The 16,350-nt window shown below is 31.2% G+C and overlaps 1 protein-coding gene across 2 annotated transcripts; it reads left to right on the top strand.

Annotated features, from left to right (window-relative positions):
* The first annotated feature begins 5,518 nt into the window (after positions 1 to 5,518).
* LOC106124232 (zinc finger protein 2 homolog) lies at positions 5,519 to 11,108 on the top strand. Of its 2 annotated transcripts, XM_013320701.1 has the most exons (8): positions 5,519 to 5,689; positions 5,955 to 6,083; positions 6,766 to 7,057; positions 7,419 to 7,568; positions 8,017 to 8,149; positions 8,847 to 9,083; positions 9,868 to 9,976; positions 10,221 to 11,108. In XM_013320701.1, the coding sequence occupies exons 1-8, from the start codon at positions 5,540 to 5,542 to the stop codon at positions 10,686 to 10,688; spliced, it is 1,668 nt and encodes a 555-aa protein (XP_013176155.1). In that variant the 5' UTR covers positions 5,519 to 5,539; the 3' UTR covers positions 10,689 to 11,108. The 2 variants fall into 2 exon arrangements, with proteins under 2 accessions (XP_013176155.1, XP_013176162.1); XM_013320708.1 differs by lacking the exon at positions 7,419 to 7,568.
* The last annotated feature ends 5,242 nt before the right edge of the window (positions 11,109 to 16,350 follow it).

The following is a 16,350-nucleotide window of genomic DNA, read 5'->3' as shown; positions in this document are numbered from 1 at the left end:
TCACCTGCCATAGACTAACATCTATATTTTTTAAATCCTTTTCCAATACTCCTCTTTATTAATTCAATAAAAACTCCTTTGTGTAATTAGACTTCGCCCTCTAAAGTTCATTAAGAGGAGTTAATTGTGAACATTTCAAAGCAGACGTCGTGTAAACGTAAACTTTTTTAACTTTATTATTATAGCTCGAGGGTTTTACGATGATTCTCAGCAGTTACAGCCACTTTAATGTTTTAGATAGCAGCGTTATTTTGGAAACTCTAATGTATTTAAATATAAAAATCTAATTGCATACTAAAAGGACTTTTATATTTATACCTTATCGTTCATCAGTATTTAATAACGATAATATTTTACTTTAATTAGGTCTAACATAATAAATATCTTCAGAAGCTTTTGTTATTTTTACAATACTAGTTTTATTTACTCCTTATTTTTAATGTAGCCGAAAATGTACTTTATCTTCTCTTAATAAATATTGTCATCAGTGACATGATTAATTTAAAAATATTGTTATTATTTACAGAATAAAACTCATGTTGTAACGATTTAAACAAAGGTAACATAGGTCATTTAACAAAAAAAGACGACGAAAGTTTTTACTGAAACTTGATTAATTCACGAATAAACCGCGTCTGGGATTCAGTCCATAAAATATTTGAAGACGTTAATGTCAGTGAGAATATGCTCGTAAGGGCTGAATCATACGGGAACATAAATTTAAACTTTTCGATATGAATAATTCAAATCCAACATTGCTTTCAGCGCATTTCATGAGATGTAATGTAAACAATATAAATCGTGGTATAACTTTGCACTTACGAATTACCATACCGACGTTTAGTTCCTAAAGTTATTCAAATTTGATGGCCACATTGGGATGATAAAAATTTACTGTACGAAGACGACACGCGTAGTTGTGAGATTGACTGGAATACATTTCTGAATCCGCGTATTTACTTACTTTTATTTCGAGGAAAACTGAGAAACTAAATTTTCTACGAAAGGTTCAAAGGAAAATATTATATGAATACTGTTCTACATCCTTCTACGAAAATGTAATTGCAAAATAAACTGAGTAAAATATAGGACAGAAGTTTTATTATTTTATTATAATCAAGAGAACATTTAGAAATAAATATTTACTTTAATACAAAAGGATAGATATATGTAAGAATACAATATCTTTTCATCTCAGAGATGTATTGTGTATTTAGTGATTCCAACTCGTATCCATAGATTAAAGAGCATAGAGGTAGATTAAAGGCTACGAGCTCTCATTTTCGTGCAAATAATTCCTACTTATATTAATATTACAGAGCTGAATGAAAGACTAAATTTATTATTAAAAAAAATTTGAATGTCATAGTTGATTTTTAGTATTATTACGACGAAAGAAAATTTACACTTGTTTGGAATTAACCTATTTATCCTTCTATTAAAGATCTGACAGAAAATAACTAGTGAAATATTATTATAATATATGAAAACAAACAAATATCAGTTTTGACAATATAACTTCGACGGTTTTTAGAATTCGTAACATACCTAGTCAAATAACAAACTAACATAGTTCATAATCAGACACTGACATGATTCGCGAAGCAGGAAACAAAACGACCGTCGTCATCACGGCTTCTACGCGTCGTAGTGATTGCTACGCGGAATTTCTACGTCTTAGATATTTCGTAGCACTTATTTTCTAACTCGGAGCCATAATATTTCTGTATTCCTTATGTGTCGTATTCTTTTAAATTATATTTTATGTATAACAATTTCACAATTTGCATTATTTTTTAAATAAATATTTTAGTAGATGCCAGTATCTTATATGTTTATCCACCAAAGATCACTTAATAAAAAAACAGATTAAATAATAAAAGCGGAGGCCGACGCGATATTGTATTTATAAAACATTGTTTCGTCATGTTTTCAACTAATTACTTAAATAACTTATTTAGTCGTGTGTAGGCGTGTAAGAACATCAATCATTCTCCTCTCAAGGGAATATTATGAATGTGCTCAACTAAAGGAAAATATATCTTAGTAAAGCTGAAACGACAAACTATTCTTAAAGTCTTTGAGTTTTGCTTACTAGTTTACGGGTTTCGTCGAAAAAAAAAACTTTTTGCTTTTAACAAAAATAAAATTATTTTATTATACTCGCTTAATGGCATAGACAATTCGTAAAAATGTTGCCATATAATTTGATATTGAGGTACTTCATTGATTCTTGTCCCCTTTTAGTAAGAAAGTAGCTACGAGAGTCGTTCCATACAATACCTTCAGGTGTTCCCAAAGGACTTATTTTACTTCTTTGTCCTTCCCTTTATTTATTAGCTTGCCAAATTATTTCAAGTAATCGTTGTTAGTAATATTTCTGTCGTATTATTATTATTTACAGCAATATAAAGTATATTTTGCATTATTTACTTTTGTTAAAGTGATAAATAATAATAATATAAAGTAAATAGTAGTAGTAAATAACATAGAGTTTTAATAGACAAAAACATCTGTTCTTTTTATTTCTTATGTATTAATATAAGATATATTAACCGTACTTTCACACTAGCAAAACACTTGTATTAACATTGTCATCCCTTCCATTCTGTTAGAAAAACCAAAGACAAAATCTTTTTGTGTATAGTTGAACCTGGATAAACGAGATTCCAAGAAACTGTGATATTTGCTCGCTTATAAAGGTTTCTCTGTAACCCGAGTTTCTCGCTTATCGATATCGTCCGTCGAGACTGGACTCTCTCTGATAGAAATGTCACGGGAATATCAGACTCAATGTTCGATATGAACATGTAATTAAATTATCTCAACCGAACATCGCCAGACTAATGAGTTTTCTTTTAAATTACGTGTAATAAGTTTGGGACTAGGAACGACGACAATCCCCCGCGGCCTGTCTTGCTTTCGTTTTAAGAACACGCGATGCGATTTATAATTGGCTTTTAGATTAGCTTGCTGAAACAATGGGCCTGCGGCACGCAATCGGTGTCCGTAAGAAGAACGCCAAATTAAATTATTAGGAAATTACAACAAGTTGTCATGTCCTTGAAAAAGTAGGAAAACACAGCCCAATGTGAGATAAAAACAAATACCAAAACAATCGAAACAATTAATGAAACTAACACTAAGTTTCAAAAATAATAAAAGGAAAGTACTAAACAAGGTCTATTAAACAATTCTGGTTATAAAAATAAGTTGTTTCTACAATTATTCCCTCTTAAATATTTCATTTTTAAGTATTTTTAATGTATGTATTATACGAAAAAATGAGACCCTTGACATAATAAAACTTTACTCTTAAAACGAGCTTCGTAAGCCAAGCAAACTTCCCAAAACAGTCCTTTCGAGTTGACTCTAAACAAACTCAGACGCGACGAGCATTTTAGGGGAGTTGTAACAATAACATTAACGCTATTAAGGCGAAGGAATTTGTTAATTTATTTTACTCTGTATTGTTTTATAATATCCAAATATTTCTTCAAGGTCAATGTCCGCAACAAAAAGAGCAACAAAACCTAAGAAAATATTATTACAACCAGTTAAAAATATATAAGTTACATTTCTATTGAAATTATACTAACACTAGCGATCACCAGCGAATTGATCCGCGAGGGATTAACAAAAAATTAGTAGCCTATGCGTTCTTCCAGGCTATGTTCTATAATACATCTATGCCAAATTTTATCAAGATCCGTTCAGCCGTTCTGAAGATACTTTCAAACAAAATCCATCCAAACATTTGAATTTGTTATATTAGTAAGATTGAAATTGATGATTTTCATCGTCTTTGCTTGTACCTTTTCAACGCGTAAAGTTTTAAATTTTATTTTAAGCTCTAACAGTAAAGAATCCAGGCTTTTTTAAATGTCAATTAGTCTTGTACTGGAGCACTAAAAGCTTTTACTGGCTCTTTTAAGTTTCAAAAGCTTCACAAACTCACTTAGTCCTTACCCTTCAGTTTTCTATTGGATTTATATTAAGTTTTTTAGAAATATAAACATTAAATTCCTTATATAGAATTCTAAAATATTTTGTTAGTAATAATATGCTTCAAATTGATAAGTTGAATTGCATATGCGCAATAATAACCTGAACTGATGATATTCAGTTCCCTTTCGGTCATCTAATAATTTAAATATTTGAACAAAGAAAATGTCATTAAATGAGGATTCTTTTAATAATGCTTCTCGTAATAAATAAGAAAGAATAAATTTTTATTTATTAAAACAACAAAAACATATTTACTTGCAACGAACAATACATATTTTAATTTCTATAAGTTTTAGAGGGATATATTAAAATGGACGAAAGCTTAGTTAAATGTTCATGGCTATTTCCTATAACTTTCACACTAGGGTTATAGGAATATATAGGGATAATAGAGGTCTATTTCCTCTGGTCTAGGTCGTAAGCCTCGTCGCTTTCATAATACACATGTGAGCTCATTTATTCTGTTACTTTCACATTTAAAAGCAAGACTTTTCTTATCTCGGGTTAAAAGTTTAATCCGACTAATTTGAGGCTCACCGCTAACCCTGGCAAGCTGTAAGTAGGTAATTGTATTAATTGCTTCTACGGAACTTGGCAATTCAATTTCGAAACTTTATAATAGAAACTTTTCCTCCGACACTTTGAAACAAATTGCAATGTTGATAATAAACCATCAATAGTTAAATTATTGAGGCCAAAGCCAGTTCTAAATCAAATAGTACGTATAGTTACTTTACAGTTTCGTACTTTCTCCCTCAAACCATGGCAGGAATGTAATTTTACAATAGATTTGATCAATGTCCATATCAAACCTCGTCTGTAAACTTAAGACAAAGGTTGATACAAAACGCACCCATAATTTATAACACGATCGAGTAATCAAGCTTAAAATTGCGCGGAAAACTATTTACGTTAATGAGGTCACGCTCAGTAACAAGTTTGAAGGATTATTGCAATCGTAACTTCCGATAATACCTTGAGTCTCAGGATAGTTTTGAAGCAGTATTTCTATAAAGGAAGTATGTAGTCGGAAAACAAGGTATTTCCAATAAGCAATCATAGTAATGTAAAAAAAACAATCATGCAATGACAAAAACGTTTTTATATCTGATTTAGGATGGCAAAATAAACATAACAAGAACAAATCAAATTTTATTACAATTTTTGCTCTCTACAAAGAACCTTACCAAAATTCTTATATATTATAATCAGGATCAGCAACATCCTATTCGTAAATATTGATAATAGTTATTTAAAGTTTGAACTGATTTTTATTGCAGCAAACTTCGCTCTTAAGAGCATATACCCAGCCTCTAGATATCAAGTTAAAAATTTCTTTACAGCTTTACAATTTAATTTTTTACTTATACGTAATTAAAAGAAGAATTTATGTAAAAAAAATTGTCTTTGAAATTTGAATTGATTGTTTATGCTTTGTGTACCGGTGAGATGACAGCTGTCATCAGTGACAGCCAGTGAAACGGTTGTTGTTTGTTTTCATATTGCTATTCTCATGTTTTACTTTAAATGAATGTACAAAATGATTACAAATTGTGAAAGAAATAATACAATTGACACAATTTCATGTCGGGCGTGCCTAGAATCTAACAACGAAGGATTTGTCTCTCTTAAAAACAAAAGTGAACTGTCTCAACTTTTTGAGTTTTGTGTAGGAATATCAGTAAGTTTTCTAATTATTATTCTTAAAAAACTGTAATTTATTATGACATTTCTTTTCATACCCGTTTTGAATGTAATGAAAGTTTACCTAGTAATGACAATTTTCCCCAAATCATGTTAATGTAGGTGTAAATTATCAAAAACAGTGTCATATCCTAGTCATAATCTTAAAAACCAATAAGATTTATTCACAACTGTCACTCTTATATAAAGATTTGCTTATTTACTGTAATTGCTGCATTCTAACATAAATTTGTTATTTGTAGGTGGAACCTGATGACATGTACCAAATATTGTGTCAGACGTGTGCTACAATTGTCAAGAAGTTTGCCGATTTCAAAGTACAATGTCACAGATCCCATGAAATATTAAAATCTATAGCAAACAATAGAAATGTAACTATGATTTGTTTCATATTTCATGTCAATATTTTTTTTTAGTAGTTCCACAAAAATATCTAGGCTAGTTGTGTGTGGTGCCTTTATTATTATCGATTTGGTTGGTTTAGATGAAAATGCATATAGGTTAAGACAATGATTCATGATACCAGATATGATAACAACATGAAGAATAGATCATTGCACAGTTTTGAGATATTTTACATTAGTTCTATTTTTCTTCATATAAAAAACATGTGGCTGTAGAAATTTATAACTGCCAACATGTAAAATATGTGTGTTTATTCTCATTTAATTAATGAAGTTACACTTTTAATTCTGGCTAAATATATTTAATATCATATAGCTGCTACAAGGTTGATATTTTCATCATCAACCAGCCTTTATCCCTACGGAGAGTTATCATGTGCTACTCCTACTTTTAGACATTATTAGTTAGACTCCTTTGGCGCGCTTTTGTTGCTAAGTCAAGTGTCCGAATAATTAGTGAGGGGACATAAACATAGATATTTTAATAAGGCTAGTATTGCGCCATTACACCGGCACAGTCTCTGATTTTCTTCTTAACACTATGTTCATCTCTATCAGCTGTCATATCTGAATTCTCCGAGATTGATATTTTGTTATACAAAAATTCAACTTCAAATATTTATTACATGTATTTGTAAAAATTTTTTAGAATATATCTACAATTGAAGAAGTGAATGTAGAAAGTAATTGTGACTTAGATATATTAAATTTAATTCAAAATGAATATTCAAGTGATAATAAAGAAAGCAATCATGATTTCAATATAAAAGATATGGAGTCACAAAACAATGATAAAGATATAATAGAAAAGGCTATCCGAAAATCTTGTAGACAAAAAAACATGACCAATACACAGATAATGTATGAAGAAAAAAACAATACTGAGCAAGGTGCGGAGTTAATAAAAGTTTTAGAATGCAGCAAATGTAAGAAACAATATCGTAAGTATATTTTTATTTAAATAGGTTAACATATTTTGCACAATTGAGCCTGTTATAAGGGTGAAATACCATGACATTACAGAAAACATGTAAATTGGAAGTAACTCAACATTTCGTCTGATGAGTGTGTGCTGGAGGCCTTTTTCTCTTCACACTTTTTACTTATAAGGAAAGGAAAGGAGTGGTGGATTTTGCAGAGTACACATAAAAAGGGCACATATCCTCTTTCAACTGGGCAACTGTTTCTGTTCTTGTATGGATTGTCATAACAGTAAAGTTATTCTAGTTTTGTAGTTTTTCTTTTTTAATTTATCTACTACCAAGAAAAGTATATCTTTTAAGTTTCATATAATTATTTTAGAGAAAACAAAATGTCTTATGAAACATATGAAACAAACATGTTTCAAGCATAAAGACATTACAAAAGCAGTTATTACTGAAAAATATAGGCCTCGTCCAGTTATTGAAAAGAAAGAAAAAACACAGAAAGATTCTAATAAATTATTTTGTGGTAAGTATACGATGAGATGTAATATATGGGTTATTTTGTATGCTGGATGCCAAATTCCTGACCTGTTTCCTTTCACATCCTCTTCAAAGGAAAGAATTAAAAAGGGAGTATGTAATATTTGAGGCTCCCCCTACTCTGTATAATGCTTTTATCCTCTTTCTTTATTCTGCTCCTCCGTTCATTGAAGATAGGTAACGAATCTATAACCTTTTAACTTCTTGTGTAAGTTATTCACTATTTTAGGGAAGAAATTTGGCCGTTTGGTCGATTCTTTTTTTTTATAAAAAAAAATACCTGTCGTTAGCGACTCCGTTTAAAAAGACTAACGCGAATTAAAAAAAAAACTTCCATCCAGATGGACTTTCGCCTTTATAATATTAGTAAAAATAAAGATAGTTAAGTATCTATATCTTTGTGTTTAAATTATGTATATTGTTTCGATTTTAAGGTATATGTCGTTTTTCATCATCACGTCGTGAAGATCTGGTGGTACATTTAAGCGAACATTGGAACAAAAATGATTTGTGTTGCAAACTATGCAGCTATGTGGGACGGGACCTTGCAGAATTGTTTGGACATAGGTTAGATTTTTCCAACTATTTGTATCACGTACAATGCGTTACAAATAAAGAACGTATGTGAACCTGCGCCATATTGTGATGTCATAGCATATATAGGTCAGATGTTCTTGAAATAACTTCGTTTTTAATCCGATTTTTTTTTTGCTTAATTTTTAAAAATACTCAAAAGTTGTTCTAACAGAATGAAAGCTCTGAATGAAGCTATTCTGGGATATTATTTATAGTTTTTTTTTAAGAAGTATTGTTTATCTTAAGAATCATCAAGTATACGAATTGAATAAAAAAATTGTTTTTCTCAGAGTAAAATCGTATGTCAAGATTGTAGAGTGTCCTCAACAGGATTGTGGAAAATTGCGTAGGTATTCCATAGTACAATGAGATGGGTGAATAGGCTCCTTTATATCCAAAAGGAACAATGCTGAGGATCACTACCTCCAAATTTACTTGATTATTGTTTGGATCAAGATTTTTGTATTGTAGTTAAATTTTTGTAGAGTTATAAATAGCTTTCTTTTCAATTGTGTGACAAGGGACATTTTTAAGGATTCGTGAACAGGTTTTTTTTTGGTTTAGATGTTAGACAAATTTATAAATCGTAAATTTTGTTGATAACTTATTTCAAATATAGTATCATACAGTTTAAAATAATGTAAATAGGATTTAAAATTAAAATCGAAAGTAAAAATATTATTTCCAGATCAGTTCATCAGCCGTACGTATTTTTCTCAAAATCAGCAAATAGAATCTGCCATATTTGCGATAAAACAACTTCAACTATCAAGACACAGCAGTTCCACTATAGATCGGTGCATTTAAAAAAAGATGGCGGACTATGTTCCGTTTGTCAAAAAACTTTCCGATCGTACACAGCATGGAGAAATCATGAAAGACTTCATAAAGAAGGCAAATATATTTGCGATCTTTGTGGAAATAAGTATGTATATTTTATCAAATTTGAACGACGCAATTTAAAAAAAAATACAAATGGTCATGACGGCCATTACTCTAATTATCATGTTTTCTCTATTTTGTTAGAATTTAAACATGAGTAAAGTGAAATTATTTCATATATTACTCAAAAATATTTTGTTCGTTGTCGTACGCGACTTCGTTAGCAGAATTAAAAAGTAGCTTATAGCATCAGCTACCTTCCGGTCCAAGTCCCATCAAAATCGGTCCAGCCGTACCGGAGATTACCCGGAAAGAACGCGAATTTAAAAAATTGGTTTTTCTTACACATCACGTGTACTAAATATGATTTTTTTTCTTGATGTTACATACAGACAGATTTAACAGTGGTAGAGCCCGCTTTAACATCTTCGCACGAATCCGGCTCGTCCGGTGAAATACCACGACCACATTGAAGACAGGCGTCAAGTGGAAGCTATTCCGCGTAGTCTGGTGACTGTGCGTCCCGGAGGCCTAATTTAGTCTACTTCCACTTCCCATCCTTTTCTTTATAAGGAAAGGATGGGAAGTGGAAGTGGACTTTCCGGATGAGAGGATGCATGGAAAGGGGAAAATATTTTCTTTCTGTGCATCCTCTCCTCCGTCGATTAAAAGTAGGCAACGGATATGCAATTACGTATGTCTATGGGCAACGGTCACTTCGCTATTTCAGCGATTTCAGGTGGCCGCTCGCTCTTTTGCCACCTTATGATATAAGAAAAGAGACACTTCAATTTTATCAATATGTATAGATTTTAAATAAATTGCAGGTTTCTATTTAGGAGTATAATTAAGGCGCACATGGCAGAACATGCAAATGTAAGAGAGAACATTTGTCACATATGTGGAAAAGCATTTAAAAGAGCATCGTATTTAAAGGTAAATAGATAATTTCTGAGCAAAAATATTGTTTTAACACAACTAATTAGTTAAATTAAAATTATTTAAAACAAGCTGTCGCCCGCGATTCCGATTGCATGGTATTAAAAAAAACTTGATAGAGTATGTGTTCTTGCAGACTAAGTTCTACATCTGTTCTTATGATACCTTTTAACAAACATCCATCCATGTCTCTAAATTTTCGCATTTATAAGAATTCTAATACATTGAACTTTTCTTAAAGGTACACTTTAATACAGTGCATATAAAAGAACCAGTGAAATGTACTCACTGCAATAAAACGTTCAAGTCGCCGGCGTCCTTGAAGGACCATCTAAAGTACGTAAACAAAGAGAAAAAGTTCCAATGTGATATTTGCTTTAAATATTTCGCATCTGAACTTTCACTAAAAAAGCATAAGTTCTGGCATACAGAGATGCGACCATTTAGTTGCAAAGATTGCGGTATTAAATACAAGGCGAAGTCCTACTTAAAGATACATATGAGAAAACATACAGGTCAAAGACCTTATACGTGTGATCAGTGCGATAAATGCTTTCCAACATCAATGCAATTGAAACGACATAAAATCGTACATACAGGTGAACGACCGCATAAATGCAAGAACTGCAACCAATCTTTCTATTATAAGAAGCAATTATTACGTCATGTAAGTTTAAAACACAAAGAAGCGAAACTAGAAATCAATTAAATCTAGCAAATTAGTACTAAAGCACTGTAAAGCAGTCAAAAAGTCTCCCTCTCACTGGAGATGTATCGAGTAGTCACAATGAAACACTGGTTATATCTTGGTGAGAGTCAACTTTAATGAAATGCGATCGGCAAGTCGATAAATATACTAAATAAATTGATACCGCGATCTAACAATGTGTTCCGCCATCTATTGACATAATATAATAAACTAAATTGTCATAACATTTGACAAGCACAGTCTTCTGACAGAAATACTTCGTATAAGAATATATCGTCATCTCTTTCATTCTCCTTGAGAAAAATAGAGATAACAAACTTTTATATACATTTCGATAGAGCTATCTCGCGTTTAATTACGCATAATTTGCACAATCTAACTACAGGATGTATAAACATAATATCTAATGCAAAAAGGAAATAAAAAAAATTTTACATGACTGTTTTTTTTTATTGCAAAAAATATTTTAGCTGTAATTTTTATGAAGTTAAATAAAAAAGACAATAAAATAGACTTTGTTCTTATGTGAGCAAAGTTTACAAATTATTTTTTTATATGCGAGATGGTTTAGTTCATATTTATGCGAGGGTATGTTATAATCCATCACCGTCGAAGGCAGCCTGTCTCGTTAGCATAATGAATTATCGCGTTTTGTCAGCTTTGTTCCCGTAAGTACCCGATACGATGACATTGTGTCCATACATTTATAATTTATTGTATCTTACAGAAACTTGCTAAAATTAATAGCCCATAACAAAATAAAATAGACAAGAATTTGATGAAACAATCCCTAAATGTTATATTCAATCCAATTAACAACCTACAAAATAAGTTTCAAACTTCTAACTGTGAAATGACGATACTTCCAAATTTCCACCCACGCTTTAAAACCCTTTTTCGAGTTTAAAAGTATCCTATGTCCTTTCTCAGGCTCTAAACTCTCTATATATCAAATTTCATTTAAATAGGTTCCGTAGTTTTTGCGTGAAAGCGAAACAGACAGAGTTACTTTTGCATTTATAATATTAGTAAGGAGTATACAATCTTACGAAAACAGCTATAATTAATAGCCCAAGACATAGATGACAGATTAAACCAATGAGATTAAGCAATGTTTGATAATAGAGTCAATAAATGTTTAAATCCTCTCTTGATCGTCGTCGCTTAAAAGTTACTTTTGAATTCACTCTTTAAAAGCTCAATATGACTTAAGTTACATCCACTTTTGTATACACTCAATTTCACTTTCGAATAGCTTTTCTATTGAATTTTCTACTCGTTTCTGCAAGATATCTATTTATTTTAAAGTTTTAATGCAGTTTAAACTTTTATTATGAGTTACAATGACGTACAGGAAAAAATATTTACCTTTAAAACTACTGGTAAAAGCTTTCTTTCAAGATTGTACTAATTTGTTTAAGAAACTACAATTTAAAAAAACGAAATCTTATTACTTCTTGTTTGCGTTTGTATCACGAGAAATGAAGGGTCTTGACAGACAAACGGACAGGAAACAATGCGATCCGATATAAGGGTTTCGTTTTTTTCCTTTCGAGGTACGGAACCCTAAAAAATATTCAATAAAACATATATCGTACTTTTTATAAGAAAACCCAAAGAAACTTAAACTATTATCTCGGGTTGGCAATAAGCACGTTCTTATGTATTAGACGGCCTGCAGTTAAGACATTTTTTGTCGGAATGGTTCGCAACCTGAATTTTAAAGTAATTGCCCGACCCCTCTTTATTGCTGAAGGTAAAAAAGTTATTTATATTTTAGCCGAGAGTTTCGGAAAATTGATAAACACTTAGCCTAAGCGAAATGTGTCATTTTAAATAAAGAACAAAAAATCTACATCATGTTTTAATCCTAAACACCAATCTTGAATTACAAATAAGTGTTTTTTCTTTCTTTCGCTTTCCGATATTTTTTTGTTAATAAGCAGTTAATTTTAGCAGATTATTTCGTTTTCGACGTAAATTATTCTAGCTTGTATTCCTAGAATATATTTCACTGTAATTGTTTGTATTTGAGACTAATAAACTAATATTATCAAAGGGCTTAGATGCGTAATTCCTACGACTAAGATTATACTAAGTTTCGCCGAGAGACGGACGAGCCTGTAATTTAGATAGGCTGAGCTAACGCGGTGCGGTTACTCAAGCTAAGCCGCCTAAAGATAAGGACATCATTTGCCGTCAATGCCGCATGAAATATTCACATCTGTATTAACTTTCAAAGTTATGTGAAATTCAATTGAATAATAGTATTGTATACTAGATTTATAAATATACTAGCTGTCGCCTACGATTAAAAAACAAACTTTATAAGTAGCCTATGTGTTCTTCCAAACTGTTTTACATGAATGCCAAATTTCAGCAAGATCCATGCAGCCGTCCCGGAGATACCTTCAAACAAACATCCATCCATCCACCCATCCATCTAAACATTCGAATTTCTAATATTAGTAAGATGACAAAGATATCCTAATCTTAACGTCACAACATTGTAAGAATTAATTAAAACACATGTTCATATACAAGAACACACAAATGACCGGTCATTATTGACTAAAATTCCATTACCTTTGACACTTGCACTATAGTAGTCTCTGTTTTTTTTTACAAAAAAATAGATCAAAGTCTTTTAATTAAATTGCTTAATTGAAGTAATAATCTTATCTGACAAATACTAGAACCACTTAAAGGGATTATAAACTTAAAATGCTCAACTTGGCAAAGTTTTCTGAGCAAAATTGAAGAACTACAATCGTTAAGACGCTTTTAAGAGGTATTGTAGCGGACGTTCATTGTAACTTTTTTTTAAGTTTTGTGTATTATTTGAATAAAGAATGTAGTAATAATAAAGAACGCTTTTCTTGGATTCATCATGAATTACAAAACACTAAGCTCTTTTTTTTGTTGCGTTTTAGATGTAACTAAATTTTTGACTGGTATGGTTGTTTCGATTTTCATTGTTATGGTAATTATTACTTTTAGTGTGAATACATCAAAAATATGTATGTAGAGTTTGTAATGATTGGTATATATTTAATAAAATTCGTATGAAAATACGAAAAATTTAACAATAGATAGGTAAATACTAAATGAGTAAAGTAGGGAGCTTTTAACGTCAAACTAAATAATGATTAATGATCCTTTGAAGGTAGAAGAAAAAGGATTCAATAGAGCTTGGAGGTGCTTTTAGATCGTTTTAACGTAGATGTTCTAAATTAATGAAATTCGACTTTATAAGGAATTAATGGACGAACATTTATCAAAGTAGAATATACTTTGTTTGAAACGATTTACTAAGTTCGTTACATTTAACATAGAATTTTATATTTTTTAAGTAGATGAATACATCTTTATTGATCGAGACGCCTTCTGTGGTAAGTGAGGACCTAGGTTACAGTAGGTAGTGCTTTCTACTATTTTTGGTCTCAAATAGGTTAAAATTTATGCAGTTTGTGTGTGTGAGTGTGCCACAATATTTTGCCATAATACCAAAAGAAAAATACAGAGAATCGCTCTATGTTTTAGTGCGCTAAAATTATGATAACACAATAACGAAATGAACAATTTTACGTGAAGTGGAATTTGCTAATGAAGTGACAAATTCACTTCACAAGAGTAAATATCTCAATTACCCAGTTCACATCCAAGGAAGCAAGGTAAATGTCGATAAAGAGATTTTCATTCCATACTTATCTACGATGTAAAATTGGTTTTCCAATTCCCAATAAATAAACATGAGCAGTAGAGGGAAGCTCAATTTTCATAAATATTGCCCCTGGGGGGAACTTTTATGCATTTAGGCAAATTGATTCCAATTTGCCTCAAGAGGGTTGATGATCGTATTGCGCTCCTGTCATAATTTTATTACATTTTCTGTATTAAGTAAAAAGTTTGAAACATGAGATTTCACAAATATGCATTCTGTGGTTGTTACCGCCTCATTTTTTGTTATTTCGTGTTTTTTCTTTGTTTTTTTTTTGTATAATATTGAATACTATTTAATCTCCCTTGATATTTGTGGATGTATAATTTCACGTGATTTCTAAAATCCGAACTCTAGATAGAAGGCTCAAATGCACCACAATCTTTTATTATATTAGTTTAGATAACAAACTAGGTTTAGTGTAATGGAATATCACGTTAAAATAAATACACTGTACTGGATTATAAAACTCTATTGGCTACGATGACTTCCACTGATAATGATTTTAGAAACCTTACTTGGTAGCCAGCTTTTGTTGTGATTTTCGACGGAGTTTCGGATTTCTATTATAACACAAAATTCGGTTTAGCTTCAATAGCGTTGCAATTTATATTGACAAGACAAACGCTGTGCACTTTCTCACGTTGAAGCGTTTAAAGTGAAGGTAGGAGCTCATCTGCACTCGACAGTGACAAAATATTAGCGTGAGCTTGCAGACACTACCCGAGCTAACCGGGGTAGACGGAGTGGCGTACAACATAAATCTTTCAAGCATTTTGAATATTGCAAGCATATATTTTGTACCGAAATTTTCATGACAAATCTAGTTATAAAAATACAAGCTTAAAGATTCTATTGCTCCTTAGATGTCAAACTTTTAAAAATTATTTCTTTCGTATGCAAATTATGTATACAATGGATGATGGATGGAGACTAGTAACATTGGCGTAGGTTTGGTCTCAAAAAAAGGGATAAAAAATGCAAACATTTCCATACCGTTCAAAATAAATTTTAGCTTAACCTTTGTAAAACATCCAGAAATAATTCGTTTATTTACGTTCAATATTCTGGTCAAAGCGATGTTCTAAACAATTTAATTAACACATCATAGTTAATTGAAACAGCGGCGCTATTATTGTTCCACGTTGCGTATCTTTCCGCGAATTGTCGGTGGCTTACTCGTAATTAACTTACAACATTTCACTTGAATTTACAAATGTCGAATAATGTTAGAACTTTGTCTAATTATGTTGCTTTATGTTGGTAAAGACAGAAACATGAATATAAATTATATCATAATATAATTTATATTTAAGATCTTATAAAGTAATTAAAACAGTCAATTCAAGACAATTTTTTTTCTCACGTACATATGCTGGCTACACACGTTAGGTTTTGTGAGATAGTGTTGACCTTACATGCATTAGTTTAATCTGCATTTACTTTTTCTTCCCCGTAGTAACACGTCCTGATGTACCAACAATAAATTAAAGTTCCTATACAAAAAAAAATCTAAATATTACTTTCATCATCATCAGCTCACTATACGACCCCACCGAAGGACTCGGAGCCTACCCTAAGTTAAAGGGTGATAAGGCCATAGTCAACCCACGTTGGCCGAGGGCGGTTTGGTTGACTTCACACATATCTTTGAATTTCTTCTCAGATATGTGCAGGTTGTATCACGATGTTTTCCTTTACCGTAAGAACGTTGGATAAATGTACTTATGTAAATCGGAAATCGAAAAATACATTGGTACATGGCGGGATTCGAACCCAGGACGCTATCCTATTAATTATCTTATATTAACGTAATAAAATTATTAACGATACCGTAATAATTTTTAACACTAACATTGAAATTGTGAATAAAAATATTTTGCTAACATTCGTGTAGTTTGACATCTGTTGCCGGCTCTGACGACATGTCCTAACAATTCC

This window comes from Papilio xuthus, unplaced genomic scaffold (genome assembly GCF_000836235.2).
Source record: "Papilio xuthus unplaced genomic scaffold, Pxut_1.1 DF828952.1, whole genome shotgun sequence".
Lineage (NCBI taxonomy): Eukaryota > Metazoa > Arthropoda > Insecta > Lepidoptera > Papilionidae > Papilio > Papilio xuthus.
Note: the sequence above shows the minus strand (reverse complement) of the source record. Positions and strands in the feature narration are given on the sequence as shown.